At 32.5% G+C, this 16,733-nt stretch overlaps 1 protein-coding gene across 1 annotated transcript in view; it reads right to left on the reverse strand.

Annotated features, from left to right (window-relative positions):
* LOC129416908 (CAP-Gly domain-containing linker protein 4) overlaps positions 1–16,733 on the reverse strand; it is a 127,663-nt gene that overhangs the window by 36,669 nt on the left and 74,261 nt on the right. The window contains exons 10-12 of the mRNA XM_073864882.1: positions 13,730–13,912; positions 11,848–11,985; positions 10,698–10,821 (exon numbers count right to left, since the gene is read on the reverse strand). Of these exons, the coding sequence (XP_073720983.1) occupies positions 10,698–10,821; positions 11,848–11,985; positions 13,730–13,912 (445 nt within the window). The remainder of the gene's footprint in view (positions 1–10,697; positions 10,822–11,847; positions 11,986–13,729; positions 13,913–16,733) is intronic.

Consider the following 16,733-nt stretch of genomic DNA (forward strand, 5'->3'; position numbering starts at 1 on the left):
AGACACTTTCGTATCCTTCATGGCAACTTTGAGTAATGCTGCACTGGGGGATCTGCTGTAATATGATATTGTTTACATGCAACGCATTCCATACATTGCGCTTTACACGCGACACCGTTTTATTATGAGCTCCGCGTTGTTTACACGGAGACTCGCCTTTTTTTATTATAAATTTACCTTGGCCAGTCCACCTAGGTGTGTGAAAGACATCAATCACGTGACCAAATGGTGGCGCAGTGGTAGTGCGTTAGGCCGCCACGTGGTAGACCCGGGTTCGAAACCCGCCTAGGCCAATTTTTTTTATTGAGTTTAGGCGACCACCGTTACAAGTGCTATCATTTACCCATCAGTTATGTATGTAAGGGTATTTCTGTGGACAATTTATGCTAACAGCTGTTCATAACTCTCTTACAGGTCTGCATCCCTCTCATCAGTAAACTATGAAGTGGAAAAACATATTCACACTCTTTGGACATAAAGTTATATGGTAACATGAGCCACATGAAGTTTACAGCTCTGTTGTTTATCAGTTTCTTATAAAAGTTAAGTTTTTGAATAGGGTCCTACTGACCTTCATTTCTATTTTGATTATATTGTTAACTTCTTAATAAACCTCAAACAAACATGTTCATTTGTCCTCACATTCATTACTGTAGTTCCCTCCTCCCTCATTATGCAGATCATTATGCAGCTCATTATGCGAGCCTTCGTTTGCTAGCTGTCAATCAATCCTTCTCGCATACGGCCCCTCTAAACAAAAAGTGTCTTACAATTTCTAAATCAATATACTGGTTTATGTGAATGAGTAGGCAGGATGATTTTCACATCATTTTAAAGAAAAAACTCTAGACTACTAGATTCTGTTTAGGAAAGTCTTGTTAAAACATGTTTAGTATGGGTTTTGTGGACTTATATCAGTGACTTAAAATTTTAGCTTTTTTAAAAACCACGCACAAACCTTTTTCTCTCAAAAATATAAACATGTACATACATGTAGCTCATATAATATTTTAGCCCAGTTTGTGCTGAACACAGTGGTATGAGACACTTGCCATTATTATGTTTTAAAGCAACTGAAAAAAGACCAAATGTAAGAGCATGTCAGAACCTCTGACAGTGTCCCAAAATGGTCGGACCCCAGAGGGTTAAACTTGGGTATACTAATTAGGGCTGTCCTCGACTAAGGATTTACATATTCGAATCAGAATTGTCGAATCCTTTCATAGTCGACCGATAGTCGAATCATCTATGTGTGTGTGTGTGTGTGTGTGTGTGTGTGTGTGTGTGTGTGTGTGTGTGTGTGTGTGTGTGTGTGTGTGCATGGGTTGGGAGGGGGTCAGACCAGGTACAAATTGATAACTTTTATTTTCTTTCACAAGCAGCACACATAAACAAGTTTCTGATTAAGTGACCAAAACTGTCTTTCAAGTGATGAACGAAGACAAAACTGACGATGCATTTATATATTTTTAAGGTAAAATGTAAGGCAACATTTGTTTAATTATTCCTCATAACATTTTAAAGCCACGATCTACAGAACATCACACAAAAAAAAAACATTTTGATAACTAAACCTAAAAATATAACAAAGGTGATTCTGCCTTGAAAATTCAGTGTTTTTATTTAATTTGGAGATTAAGCGCGTCAAAGCAGCATGACCAAAAAAACGACAAATGAGAAATAACAAATAATTTGTGATTGTTACTGCAAATTATAAAAACTAGGCTTTATATACAATTCATAAAAACACTGAAATTAATGATTTTATAGACACTACGCGTTATTATTTAGCACAGAAATACCTGCTTGCTTTCGCTTTGATCATCTCCATTCACTTTAGATACAGAAACAACTGATGATATTATTTATTTCAGGAATCTCTTTTCTATCATTTGAAAGTGAACACCGACGCGAATATTAAATCACAAGAAAGACCGTCGTGTCAGGCATAAATATAGGTTCGGTGCAGATATTTTCTGTTTCATCACCGAAATTTAAAGAAACGGCTTACCTGTTTTGTAGTTTAACTTTTGACAAGATAACCACTATGTTCTAAATACATTTTAAAAACTTATACCCGTTGAAAACATCCGTTTTTTAATGTTTAGTTTGATGAACTTCTAAATATGAGACGAAGCGCACCTAGCACGTTCGGCTAAGTTGCATGCGCAAACATGGCCAGAACGCAATAGCACAACATCGATAGAATGAAAAACAATCCAAAATGTACAGACTTAAATTAGATCAGAATTTACGTTTATAATAAATAATTTTTTTAAATAAAATAAGGTCAGAAGTAACAAAGTGCAGAACAAATGTGCAAAATGCATGAAGAGCACGGAAACAAAACACAAGCCAAATAGATAAATCAGATAACCCAGAGTGATTTATAAATAAAATAAAATAAAGAAATTATTAAAAGAATGAACGTATAGCCAAAATTGCCAGCTTTTTCTTTTAAATGTAGAAACAAAGAGGCAATGGTTTATTAACATAGGAACCTCTTATGGACGTGTAGCCCGGTCACAGGGGTTGCTGGATTTATTAACACATTTTAAAAATATTTATTGAAAGCTGATACTTCACATATTATTTGCAGAATTATAATAATATGCTGTATATTAATATATTGGGAGAAAGCTGTTATGTGAAATCAGATAATGTGTGCACCCATATGGCCAAAATTAAAGGATCCTCATTTCATAACACATCTGCGACGATTCGACTGTGAGATTGGTAGTCGAATCAGGCTTCTCCTATCGATGCATCGAATCTTCGACTATTCTGGGTCACCCCTAATACTAATGTAATGAAAAAATTGAGGTTATGATTAATCTCTTATTCAAACATGAGTCATATGGTTATTAAACAAGAAAACGCTCATTTACTTTAAATAAATAATAGAAAACCTTGATTTCTAAAGAAGGAAATATTCAATTCATTTTACATTATTAAAAGGAGATTACTATTTGTGATTTTATGTCATGACAGTTATGAAAGTTAAAGTTTATTATTTAGTTAAATAATAATATTATCAAAGGTTTAATAATGTAAGACTTTTTATTACATTTTATTGGTCACTTGAGTATTAATGCTGTATAGTGAATAGTGATTGGCTGTCGGTATGGCAACGGATGCACGTGACCAAGAGAGGGAACGTGAGTGGGAGTGCGGGAAGTTAATTTCGCTCTCTCGCTGGACAGGTGTGAAAGAGAGGACGCTTGAGCGCTTTATAAAGATATAACGCGAAAAAAGAGTGAAAAACCAGATGAAACTGATCGGGGGGTTGTTACGCGAAATATGAGTGAGAAAAGAAGCCGGAGACCCGTCTGACGGAGCGGGAGGAAAGGAGCGGACGCGTGAACGGAGGTAGCCGAGATGGTTAGCCACGGTGAGCTTATGCTGGAGGTTCTGTCTGTGAATCGCGCTGCACGTGAGCATCGTCCAGACTGAAGTATTTCCACGCTCTCAATTATGGCAAGCCGTTGTAGCTTTTATTCATTGTGTTCTTGATATCAACAATTCAATTTTCACTAGTTAAAATTTTGATTCTTGACATCAGAAATTACATTTCTACTAGTAACAATGGCAATTCTTGTTATCAACAATTACATTTCCACTAGTAACAATGTTAATTCTTCATATCAACAATTTAATTCTTCATATCAACAATTCAATTCTTCATATCAACAATTAAATTCTTGATATATGTAATTGTATTTTCACTAGTGAAATATCTATGGCAAGCCGTTTTAACTTTTATTCATTCGTAGGATATGAATTTGTGATATCAACAATTCAATTTTCACTAGTTAAAATTGTAATTCTTGATATCAGATATTACATTTCTACTAGTAACAATGGCAATTCTTGATATCAACAATTACATTCCCACTAGTAAAAATGTTAATTCTTGATATCAGCAATTTAATTCTTGATATCAACAATTACATTCCCACTAGTAACAATGTTAATTCTTGATATCAGCAGTTTAATTATTGATATCAACAATTCAATTCTTGATATCAACAATTCAATTCTTGATATCAACAATTCAGTTCTTGATATCAACAATTCAATTCTTGATATCAACAATTAAGTTATTGATATCAACAATTAAGTTATTGATATCAACAATTAAGTTATTGATATCTGTAATTGTATTTTCACTAGTGAAATGTCACCATAGGTTGCCATTCAAATTCAATTGTTGATATCAAGAATTACATTTTCACTAGTAACAATGTTAATTCTTGATATCAACAATTCAATTCTTGATATCAACAATTCAATTTTTGATATCAACAATTCAATTCTTGATATCAACAATTCAATTCTTGATATCAACAATTCAATTCTTGATATCAACAATTCAGTTCTTGATATCAAGAATTACATTTTCACTAGTAACAATGTTAATTCTTGATATCAACAATTCAATTCTTGATATCAACAATTCAATTCTTGATATCAACAATCGAGTTCTTGATATCAAGAATTCAATTGTTACCAGTTAAAATGTTAAGTCTTGATATCAATAATTCGATTGTCACTAGTGACAATTTTAATTTCTGATATCATGAATGGGATTGTTACTAGTAAGAAAGCCATTTTATATGGCAAGCCGTTTTAACTTTTATTCATTCGTAGGATATGAATTTGTGATATCAACAATTCAATTTTCACTAGTTAAAATTGTAATTCTTGATATCAGATATTACATTTCTACTAGTAACAATGGCAATTCTTGATATCAACAATTACATTCCCACTAGTAACAATGTTAATTCTTGATATCAGCAATTCAATTCTTGATATCAACAATTACATTCCCACTAGTAACAATGTTAATTCTTGATATCAGAAATTTAATTCTTGATATCAACAATTCAATTCTTGATATCAACAATTCAATTCTTGATATCAACAATTCAATTCTTGATATCAACAATTCAATTCTTGATATCAACAATTAAGTTATTGATATCTGTAATTGTATTTTCACTAGTGAAATGACACCATAGGTTGCCATTCAAATTCAATTGTTGATATCAAGAATTACATTTTCACTAGTAACAATGTTAATTCTTGATATCAACAATTCAATTCTTGATATCAACAATTCAATTCTTGATATCAACAATTCAATTCTTGATATCAACAATTCAGTTCTTGATATCAAGAATTACATTTCCACTAGTAACAATGTTAATTCTTGATATCAACAATTCAATTCTTGATATCAACAATTCAATTCTTGATATCAACAATTCAATTCTTGATATCAAGAATTCAATTGTTACTAGTTAAAATGTTAAGTCTTGATATCAATAATTCGATTGTCACTAGTGACAATTTTAATTTCTGATATCATGAATGGGATTGTTACTAGTAAGAAAGCCATTTTAGATATCTGAAATGATATTGATATCAGAAATACAATTTCAGATAACAAAAATTAACATTGTTACTAGTGACAATCGAATTATTGATATCAAGAATTAACATTTTAACTAGTAACAATTGAATTCTTGATATCAAGAACTTGATTGTTGATATCAATAATTTAATTCTTGATATCAAGAATTGAATTGTTGATATCAACAATTAACATTGTTACTAGTGGAAATGTAATTCTTAATATCAAGAATTGAATTTGAATGGCAGCCTATGGTGATATTTCACTAGTGAAAATACAATTACATATATCAAGAATTTAATTGTTGATATGAAGAATTGAATTGTTGATATGAAGAATTAAATTGTTGATATGAAGAATTAACATTGTTACTAGTGGAAATGTAATTGTTGATAACAAGAATTGCCATTGTTACTAGTAGAAATGTAATTTCTGATGTCAAGAATCAAAATTTTAACTAGTGAAAATTATGGCAAGCCGTTTTAACTTTTATTCATTCGTAGGATATGAATTTGTGATATCAACAATTCAATTTTCACTAGTTAAAATTGTAATTCTTGATATCAGATATTACATTTCTACTAGTAACAATGGCAATTCTTGATATCAACAATTACATTCCCACTAGTAACAATGTTAATTCTTGATATCAGCAATTTAATTCTTGATATCAACAATTACATTCCCACTAGTAACAATGTTAATTCTTGATATCAGCAATTTAATTCTTGATATCAACAATTCAATTCTTGATATCAACAATTCAATTGTTGATATCAACAATTCAATTCTTGATATCAACAATTCAATTCTTGATATCAACAATTAAGTTATTGATATCTGTAATTGTATTTTCACTAGTGAAATGTCACCATAGGTTGCCATTCAAATTCAATTGTTGATATCAAGAATTACATTTTCACTAGTAACAATGTTAATTCTTGATATCAAGAATTGAATTGTTGATATCAAGAATTGAATTGTTGATATCAAGAATTGAATTGTTGATATCAAGAATTGAATTCTTGATATCAAGAATTACATTTCCACTAGTAACAATGTTAATTCTTGATATCAACAATTCAATTCTTGATATCAACAATTCAATTCTTGATATCAACAATTCAATTCTTGATATCAACAATTCAATTCTTGATATCAAGAATTCAATTGTTACTAGTTAAAATGTTAAGTCTTGATATCAATAATTCGATTGTCACTAGTGACAATTTTAATTTCTGATATCATGAATGGGATTGTTACTAGTAAGAAAGCCATTTTAGATATCTGAAATGATATTGATATCAGAAATACAATTTCAGATAACAAAAATTAACATTGTTACTAGTGACAATCGAATTATTGATATCAAGAATTGACATTTTAACTAGTAACAATTGAATTCTTGATATCAAGAACTCGATTGTTGATATCAATAATTTAATTCTTGATATCAAGAATTGAATTGTTGATATCAACAATTAACATTGTTACTAGTGGAAATGTAATTCTTAATATCAAGAATTGAATTTGAATGGCAGCCTATGGTGATATTTCACTAGTGAAAATACAATTACATATATCAAGAATTTAATTGTTGATATGAAGAATTGAATTGTTGATATGAAGAATTAAATTGTTGATATGAAGAATTAACATTGTTACTAGTGGAAATGTAATTGTTGATAACAAGAATTGCCATTGTTACTAGTAGAAATGTCATTTCTGATGTCAAGAATCAAAATTTTAACTAGTGAAAATTGAATTGTTGATATCAAGAACAGAACGAATAAAAGTTAAAACGGCTTGCCATAGAAAATTGAATTGTTGATATCAAGAACACAACGAATAAAAGTTAAAACGGCTTATGGCAAGCCGTTTTAACTTTTATTCGTTGTGTTCTTGATATCAACAATTCAATTTTCACTAGTTAAAAATGTAATTCTTGATATCAGATATTACATTTCTACTAGTATCAATGGGAATTCTTGATATCAAGAATTACATTTCCACTAGTAACAATGTTAATTCTTGATATCAGCAATTTAATTCTTCATATCAACAATTCAATTCTTCATATCAACAATTAAATTCTTGATATATGTAATTGTATTTTCACTAGTGAAATATCACCATAGGCTGCCATTCAAATTCAATTCTTGATATTAAGAATTACATTTCCACTAGTAACAATGTTAATTGTTGATATCAACAATTCAATTCTTGATATCAAGAATTAAATTATTGATATCAACAATTGAGTTCTTGATATCAAGAATTCAATTGTTACTAGTTAAAATGTTAATTCTTGATATCAATAATTTGATTGTCACTAGTAACAATGTTCATTTCTGTTATCTGAAATTGTATTTCTGATATCAATATCATTTCAGATATCTAAAATGGCTTTCTTACTAGTAACAATCCCATTCATGATATCAGAAATTAAAATTGTCACTAGTGACAATCGAATTATTGATATCAAGAATTAAAATTTTAACTAGTAACAATTGAATTCTTGATATCAAGAACTCGATTGTTGATATCAAGAATTGAATTGTTGATATCAAGAATTGAATTGTTGATATCAAGAATTAACATTGTTACTAGTGGAAATGTAATTCTTGATATCAACAATTCAATTCTTGATATCAACAATTCAATTCTTGATATCAACAATTCAATTCTTGATATCAAGAATTTAATTGTTGATATCAAGAATTAACATTGTTACTAGTGAAAATGTAATTCTTGATATCAACAATTGAATTTGAATGGCAACCTATGGTGACATTTCACTAGTGAAAATACAATTACAGATATCAATAACTTAATTGTTGATATCAAGAATTGAATTGTTGATATCAAGAATTGAATTGTTGATATCAAGAATTGAATTGTTGATATCAAGAATTGAATTGTTGATATCAAGAATTAAATTGCTGATATCAAGAATTAACATTGTTACTAGTGGGAATGTAATTGTTGATATCAAGAATTAAATTGCTGATATCAAGAATTAACATTGTTACTAGTGGGAATGTAATTGTTGATATCAAGAATTGCCATTGTTACTAGTAGAAATGTAATATCTGATATCAAGAATTACAATTTTAACTAGTGAAAATTGAATTGTTGATATCACAAATTCATATCCTACGAATGAATAAAAGTTAAAACGGCTTGCCATATTTCTACTAGTAACAATGGCAATTCTTGTTATCAACAATTACATTTCCACTAGTAACAATGTTAATTCTTCATATCAACAATTTAATTCTTCATATCAACAATTCAATTCTTCATATCAACAATTAAATTTTTGATATATGTAATTGTATTTTCACTAGTGAAATATCACCATAGGCTGCCATTCAAATTCAATTCTTGATATTAAGAATTACATTTCCACTAGTAACAATGTTAATTGTTGATATCAACAATTCAATTCTTGATATCAAGAATTAAATTATTGATATCAACAATCGAGTTCTTGATATCAAGAATTCAATTGTTACTAGTTAAAATGTTAATTCGTGATATCAATAATTTGATTGTCACTAGTAACAATGTTAATTTCTGTTATCTGAAATTGTATTTCTGATATCAATATCATTTCAGATATCTAAAATGGCTTTCTTACTAGTAACAATCCCATTCATGATATCAGAAATTAAAATTGTCACTAGTGACAATCGAATTATTGATATCAAGAATTAACATTTTAACTAGTAACAATTGAATTCTTGATATCAAGAACTCGATTGTTGATATCAAGAATTGAATTGTTGATATCAAGAATTGAATTGTTGATATCAAGAATTAACATTGTTACTAGTGAAAATGTAATTCTTGATATCAAGAACTGAATTGTTGATATCAAGAATTGAATTGTTGATATCAAGAATTGAATTGTTGATATCAAGAATTGAATTGTTGATATCAAGAATTGAATTGTTGATATCAAGAATTAACATTGTTACTAGTGAAAATGTAATTCTTGATATCAACAATTGAATTTGAATGGCAACCTATGGTGACATTTCACTAGTGAAAATACAATTACAGATATCAATAACTTGATTGTTGATATCAATAACTTAATTGTTGATATCAAGAATTGAATTGTTGATATCAAGAACTGAATTGTTGATATCAAGAATTGAATTGTTGATATCAAGAATTGAATTGTTGATATCAAGAATTAAATTGCTGATATCAAGAATTAACATTGTTACTAGTGGGAATGTAATTGTTGATATCAAGAATTAAATTGCTGATATCAAGAATTAACATTGTTACTAGTGGGAATGTAATTGTTGATATCAAGAATTGCCATTGTTACTAGTAGAAATGTAATATCTGATATCAAGAATTACAATTTTAACTAGTGAAAATTGAATTGTTGATATCACAAATTCATATCCTACGAATGAATAAAAGTTAAAACGGCTTGCCATACTCAATGTTTTGCCAGTTTGTTCAGCGCACTCAATGTTTTTGCAAGACTAATACAGGCCTGGAACATGTTTTTTCTTCGTTCCAAGAAGTACTCTGAGTAACTGAAACGTGAGTGTGTGTATGTGTGAGTGGGCCCACCGCCATTGCACGTGCTAAGAGTTGTTTCAGTACATGTGGCGACGTTGTATTGTTTATTGTAAAGTTCTCTGTGTATATTCAATTGTTGAGAAAGAGATAAGGGAGGAGAACTTTTATATTATTCATTTGATGTACAACGTGTGATTGAAACTATTGAGGTTTCTAGCTAATTTGTACCAGGCTATTGTTTAGGTATTTGGGGAATTTTTTGGTTATTTATTTTGTATATTTGTTGATATTTTGTTTTGGGAAAAAGTTTTATATTCTATTTGCTCAATTCTGTGGTTTAAATAAACCAGGGCTAACCCTATTTTTTGTTAAACTAAAACTAATCTCATTATTTTTAAATATTTTATGGTCAAAAGGTTTACAACTTATTAAAAACTTATTAGGTGCACCTTCTTGGTATCCACCTAAGCTATAACGAACCCAAGCACCCACCATTTTCATGCAAGTAATTAGCAGAGTGGCAGTACGGGTGCTACATTTAGATTGCATGGTGATTATTTTCTGTGGTGGCTGTTTCTTCCCTCATGCTGAAATGACTCGCAAATGTCGATGCACAATCCTATTAATGCCTTTGTACAGAAAGGTCGGGATGTCTGTTTAACAATTTAAGACACAATCGGCCAGAAATACTCATACTGTACAGAGTGCAAATCTTGCATGGTACACTTGCCTCTGAACTCGTGAGGGTGGGGCAAAGACTCCGTGTTTTGGGGGACAGCTGAAGTATCGCACTCCTCCAACTAAGCCGTCATTCTTTCCGCTTGGCTTGTCCAACTCAATCCCCAACCAAAATCCTGTTAAAAGAACAAACAGCACAAAGACACATTTTGAAAACAGCAGTTCGATTGCCGACCTGGGCTTGGGTAAATAACCTCCAATCTGTCATCTCAAAGCACACCCCAAGCCTTAGCAAATGAATACCAAATCCTGTGCTTTAAGTAAATCTAGTTATCCATTTCAAAAGCTTTGTAATGCAGGAACAAACAAGCAAACCGTTTCTCTATGGTAAACAATGTGGAAATCACAGAACGTTATTCTATTCATGTGCAAATAGCAGAGAGGGTACATTAAAAGAAATATAGATTTTACCCCAGGGCATTAAGCACCTCTAAAACAACAATTATGTGGTGTTTACATTAGAGCCTTTGCGTTTTTAAAGGAGCCTTTCACCCATACAAACATTAATCTTTATTGAAAGTGCGTCATATTTGTACAACCCAGAGAGTTAACTAATTTATTAAATGCTTCTCCATTGTGCAATAATATACATTTATGCTCTTACTGAAATATGGCTTCAATTCATCCTGAGATTATACAGAGTTGAGAGATCCAAAAACATTGGCAAAAAAAAAATTGAATCTACAATCACCCCCGACCTATGGAGACCTTATAGACCCTTTTACTGTTTGTACACAATGATGACGTGGCAGCGTATGTGCGCGCATTTAGGCAACGGAAGTATCGTAAAAATCAACAGTGAAGCAACACAAACAGTAAGTTATTTTAAAAAGTTTGACTTTATCAACATTTTTAACACAGCTACCAGAAGACGTTAGCAGATGGCCAAAAATAAAGTTGCCAGATACATATATACGTATATTATTATATTATATTAGTGCAACCAAACGCAACAACCGGACATTTTGATGTTGGGAAACCGTTTTAATAAACTTCCTAAGTTGCTACCAAGTTAGAACCAATGGGGAATAACACCACTTCCGTTGCCCAAATGCGCGCGCAGGCTATTTGATCACGTGAGCTGTAAAAGGGTCTATAAGAGCAAAATGGTGTTAGCAAATCCGGAGGCAACAGTATCATACCTGGAGCAAAACTGGTCTTGCCGTAAAATCGAACAATTCCTGTCCTCTGTCCCACCACCAACACTCGCTCTCCCAAATGCACCTCTGGGTTCTCATGTGTTGCACTGCTTGCTGAAGGGGTCCTGCTCCGAGCAATTACTGATGGAAAAATTATATTTGTTATATGTTATATGTAACAGCCCAATTAATATACAAATTCTTAGATAATACTATTCTGTATTGTACTGCACTGCACTGTACTACACTGTGCTATAATTTGTACTGTACTAGAATTTGATAATTTTCTCTCTCAGATAAAAGCAAATTAATCTCTGCTAGTAATAGGACTACAGATATAATTACTTTCTTCAAATATACAATAAGTTCTTGGGACAGATCTGATCACTCTGTTTTGTAAAAATGTGTCTGTAAATAGACTCTTTTTCAGTTAGTAAACATTGTGATATTTTTTAAAGGGCAGAGTTTAGGTGCAGGCAAAAAGACTGCTGACCACTTCACTAATACTAGGTAGCTAAGATTTGTTAATTTTATTTGTAACACTATAAGAATGTAACAATAAGGTTTCCTTTCAGTCGGTCACTTCAGTGACAGGCGTATTGGGAACTCGCTTAAAGAGACCAATCTGCTTTGAGAAACATAATGTTGCGTTCACACCAGCCGTGATCGAGGTGTTAAGCGCAAGGGATTTCAATGTAAAGTCAATGTAAAGATGCATTTACAGGCGTCTGGAGGTCTCGCGGCGCAAGTAAGGCATTTAGCGCAGCGCGATAGACACGATTCCGCCTCATTCGTGCGTCTAGTTCGCCCGAATAACACTAATTGAACGTTGCCGCGGGAAACGCGCAAGTTGAAAAATCTGAACTTTGGCTGAAAAACGTGCCACGTTAACCAATCAGGAGCTTTCTCTAGTAGTGATGTGATTACAGGAAGCGAGTGGAAGCCCCTCCCATGATGTGAATTTCCGTGTGAATGTCCTGAATGACTAGAATGAAGCGAGTAAACTCAAAATGTTCAAGGGTCCAACTACGCACGAATAGCGCGTTTTGACGCCCCAATTGCATCTGGTGTGAACCCACAGAAAGAGTCAATTAATTTTGGCATGCAATATTTGCATCAGCTGGGGCCCCACCGCACAAGTATAAGTGAGAAGCAGGTGCAATGCATAAATCAGCTTTTTTTTGCTTTGAAAGGATGCAGCAAGCTGCTTGTGAGAAGCATTATCTGTTGGACCAAGAGGGAGAGGGGTGTGGAAACACACATAGGGGCAATGATAAAGATGCAAAATGGGGCAGCAATCAGCGTTGTTTGATCACTGGATGCAAATGAATTGATTTGGGTAGGGCACTATGGACATGTCCCTACCAATATCCAGGGAGCACTGAATTGTCCCTAACAATAAATTCAACCAAACAATGAATCAGAGACGGACACTACTTGAGTACTTTGAGTAAATTTTGAGTGTTTGTCTTGGGGAAAAATACTTTACTAAAAATGTTCATTACATTCTGAAGCATAGAATCATACTGTGTATTCCTTTTATATTGCATATTAAAATTGATTTAATACCTAATTACATAAAAATTGTGTACTTTTACTTTCTTGAGTGAAAGTACAAAAGTACTTTTTACTTAAGTAAAAGTAAAAAAATACTAGATGTTTAATGTACTTAAATATTAAATATAAACACAAAACTTGTGAACTGATGACGAAAATGCATGTTAATGCCAAGTGTAAACAGCCTCTAAGGGATTTCTGTCCTTATGCAGTACAGTACACACATATTCTCGTATTTCGTGCACAAACTGACTTAAAAAAAACGCCTCAGATTCAACATAAAATTTAAACATAAAATCAGTTCAAAAAATTTGCAATTAGTAAGTACCAGAATGTGGGGTGGCGGTTAGAGAGCGGGATGGTGGTGTGGATCTGGCACTCGGAGGGGTTCGTTCTTGCCAAGGGCGTAGAGGCAGTCTTTGCTGTTGAAGTGTCCGTGGCTGTCGCCTAGATGAAGTTTGTCTGGACTCCAGAGAGGATGAGGAGGTTGAGCAACTGCGGGAAAGAAAACCTGTCACAAAAAAGAAAGAGGATGGAGAGATCAGAAGCAAGGGATGTTTTTAGATGCATTTATATGTGCTTTATAACTTCAATTTCAATTGGGCTAATGCTATAATCTGACATTTAAAAGTTTTAGTCTGAAGTTGTAGTACAGTTTTTGCAAAATCATACTAATAGATTTAGTTTGATCACAGCTTGGGTTTGCCAGCACAAATGTGTGTTAAATAAGCTACAATTGGACTTACGCTCATGTTTCAGAGACATTTGTAATGTAATTGTTATGTGGATGTGTAGGATGAACCCAAATGCAGACAGCAGTGGATTAACAAAAGACTTTTAATATCAAATAAACAGAAAATAATACCCACGAGGGGGCAAAACAACAGAAACAGGACAACTTGAACAAGAGTGAACACTAATCAGGGTAGACACTAAACTACACTAAAACACAAAACAGGGCTACACTAAACAATGAACTTGACAAAACACAACTATATTATACACTTGACTAGACTAGACTTAGGACAGCGTACTTACAGGACTTTGGAACAATGCACAAGCACAGGACAATGAATACAAGAGGATTAAATAGGGTAACAAATCAAGAGGGGAGCAGGTGATAAGAATCAAACAATGAGGAGGATGACAAGGGAGCGGGGTAAAAGAGACAAGACACAGGGAACACGTGGTCCAGTAAACCAATACTAAGACCACGTGAACCCACACAAAACATGGATCTGTCATGATTCTGCCACAAGACTAGATTAAACAAAGGACAAGATGGCAGAACCATGACAGTAATGAAGTTGTGTACATTAGAGCAGTGTTCGAATTGAGGGGGGTCTGGGGGGGTCCCAGACCTCCTATAAACTTCATATAAGCCGTTATTATTAAAATTACATAAAAACGAAGATGCAATAATAATTGGTTCAAATAAAGCATCTTAACCAAGTTAGAATAAACAACATTACATTAACAAACATCACATTTGTGGTCTATAAATAAAAAGCATTATGTATTATAACAAATGCCTGCAGGGGGTGATAGTGGACTCATATCGCGGATGCTATCTTCACTTTCACTTTAGATGGGTTATTTTTAGCCAAACAATGTTTAAATCCATTAGAATATATGAAGAGTTTGGTTCCAAAACGCAATAAATCCATTTTAACAAATTTTGGTAAAAACGTGTTTTCTATACCAAGAAAGTGACAAGATGAAAACAACTATTTTCTGTTACAAACTTTCACATAGCATCTTTAGGTTATAAAAACATAAAAAATTCAAATCCATAAGTTGATTTTCAAAGATTTATTATAAAAACGGATTATTTTTTCCACAAAATGCAATAAATCCATGACAAGTTTTTATTCAAAATGCTATAAATCTATTGAATCAATAGCCTATATAAATGTGCATTCATCTTTGCCATGTTATATTCGTTTAGTTGACTAGTTGTACACACTAATTAAAAATATAAACATTAATGGCATTAATCAAAACACTTACTTTGTCATATTAAGATCACTGTCATTGCGGTTACTTGACGTCGTCGCTTAACGTCTTTCACAGCGATCAGCTGTAAAATGTTTTTGGTCCTGCTCGATTTTCGTTGACTTTGAGTAAAGTTATGGAAAGTTTTTCATAAGATCCTCTGGGGTCAATGTGTTAGCATGAGAAGCTTCATGCTGTCGGGAGAACAAGCACCCGTCGCCCGAGTGCCTCTCAGGGAAATTATTAGATGCTGGTGGCTTACGTTTCTTTCCCATCACAGAAAACCATCACAGGTTTATCAATGCAATTAAAGTATTATTTTGTTTTTGTTTGTTGATCACGAAGTACAAAGTAGATGAGGAAAACTAGGACTCCGTGTACTCAGCGCGTCCGCCATTGTTTGTTTACATTGCGTGACTGGTGGGCTGTAATATCAGAAATGGATTTATTGCGTTCTGTAAAAAAGGGGGAGTGGCGTTTGTCGCATTTTGGGAAAAAAGGGAGAAAAGATGACAGAATAACACGGCGGATATTGGATTTTGCGTAAAATTAAGAATTTACTTTTAACTACTGACCTGATATAATACTGATTTTGGCAGTAACTCATTTTTTTCAAAAATGGCGTTTATCGCGTTTTGGAACCAAACTCTTCATATAATATATGTCAATTTCTTTACAATAGAAATGATACAGCCACTGTCATTCTTGAGCAAGAATATGCAGACATTAAATCATGTAAACTCTGAGTGAGGGTTTAATCTGCTGAGACTTCACATCTGACACATACGAGTTCCCAAACGAACATTATTGGAAACCCAAACAAAATAGCACATTAAAGAGAGAATCTCGTGATCTAGTAACATAATTAATCTCGCAAGACACAATTAATCTCGCAAGATCTCATCGCACGAAATCTCGTCACACCCCTAATCTTTAACTCTTTCCGCACCAGCATTTTTCATGATTTTCATAAGAGTTTAATGCCTTCCAGAAAATGTTCTTCTTTAAATATAAAAACAAATAATATAACAAATGAAGAACAGACCCTCTGCTTTAAAAAAACCTGTTTCATCCTACATTCATTAGTTCTCTTTTCATCACCTCTCAAATATGGGTAGGTTTCTTCAAAAACACCCAATTTTGAGCAAAAAGCTGAGATAATTCCATTACAAATTAATACATACCTATATTTTTTCAATGTGTGCACTGTACAGCGCGTTGTGAATGTGTTAGCATTTAGCCTAGCCCCATTCATTCCTATGGTACCAAAAAAAGTTTTATTTTGTGGCACCATACTTACTGGTATAACTCCTCATGTACCAGTCTTTAAATAGGGA

Source organism: Misgurnus anguillicaudatus, unplaced genomic scaffold (genome assembly GCF_027580225.2).
Source record: "Misgurnus anguillicaudatus unplaced genomic scaffold, ASM2758022v2 HiC_scaffold_28, whole genome shotgun sequence".
In the NCBI taxonomy this organism is placed as follows: domain Eukaryota; kingdom Metazoa; phylum Chordata; class Actinopteri; order Cypriniformes; family Cobitidae; genus Misgurnus; species Misgurnus anguillicaudatus.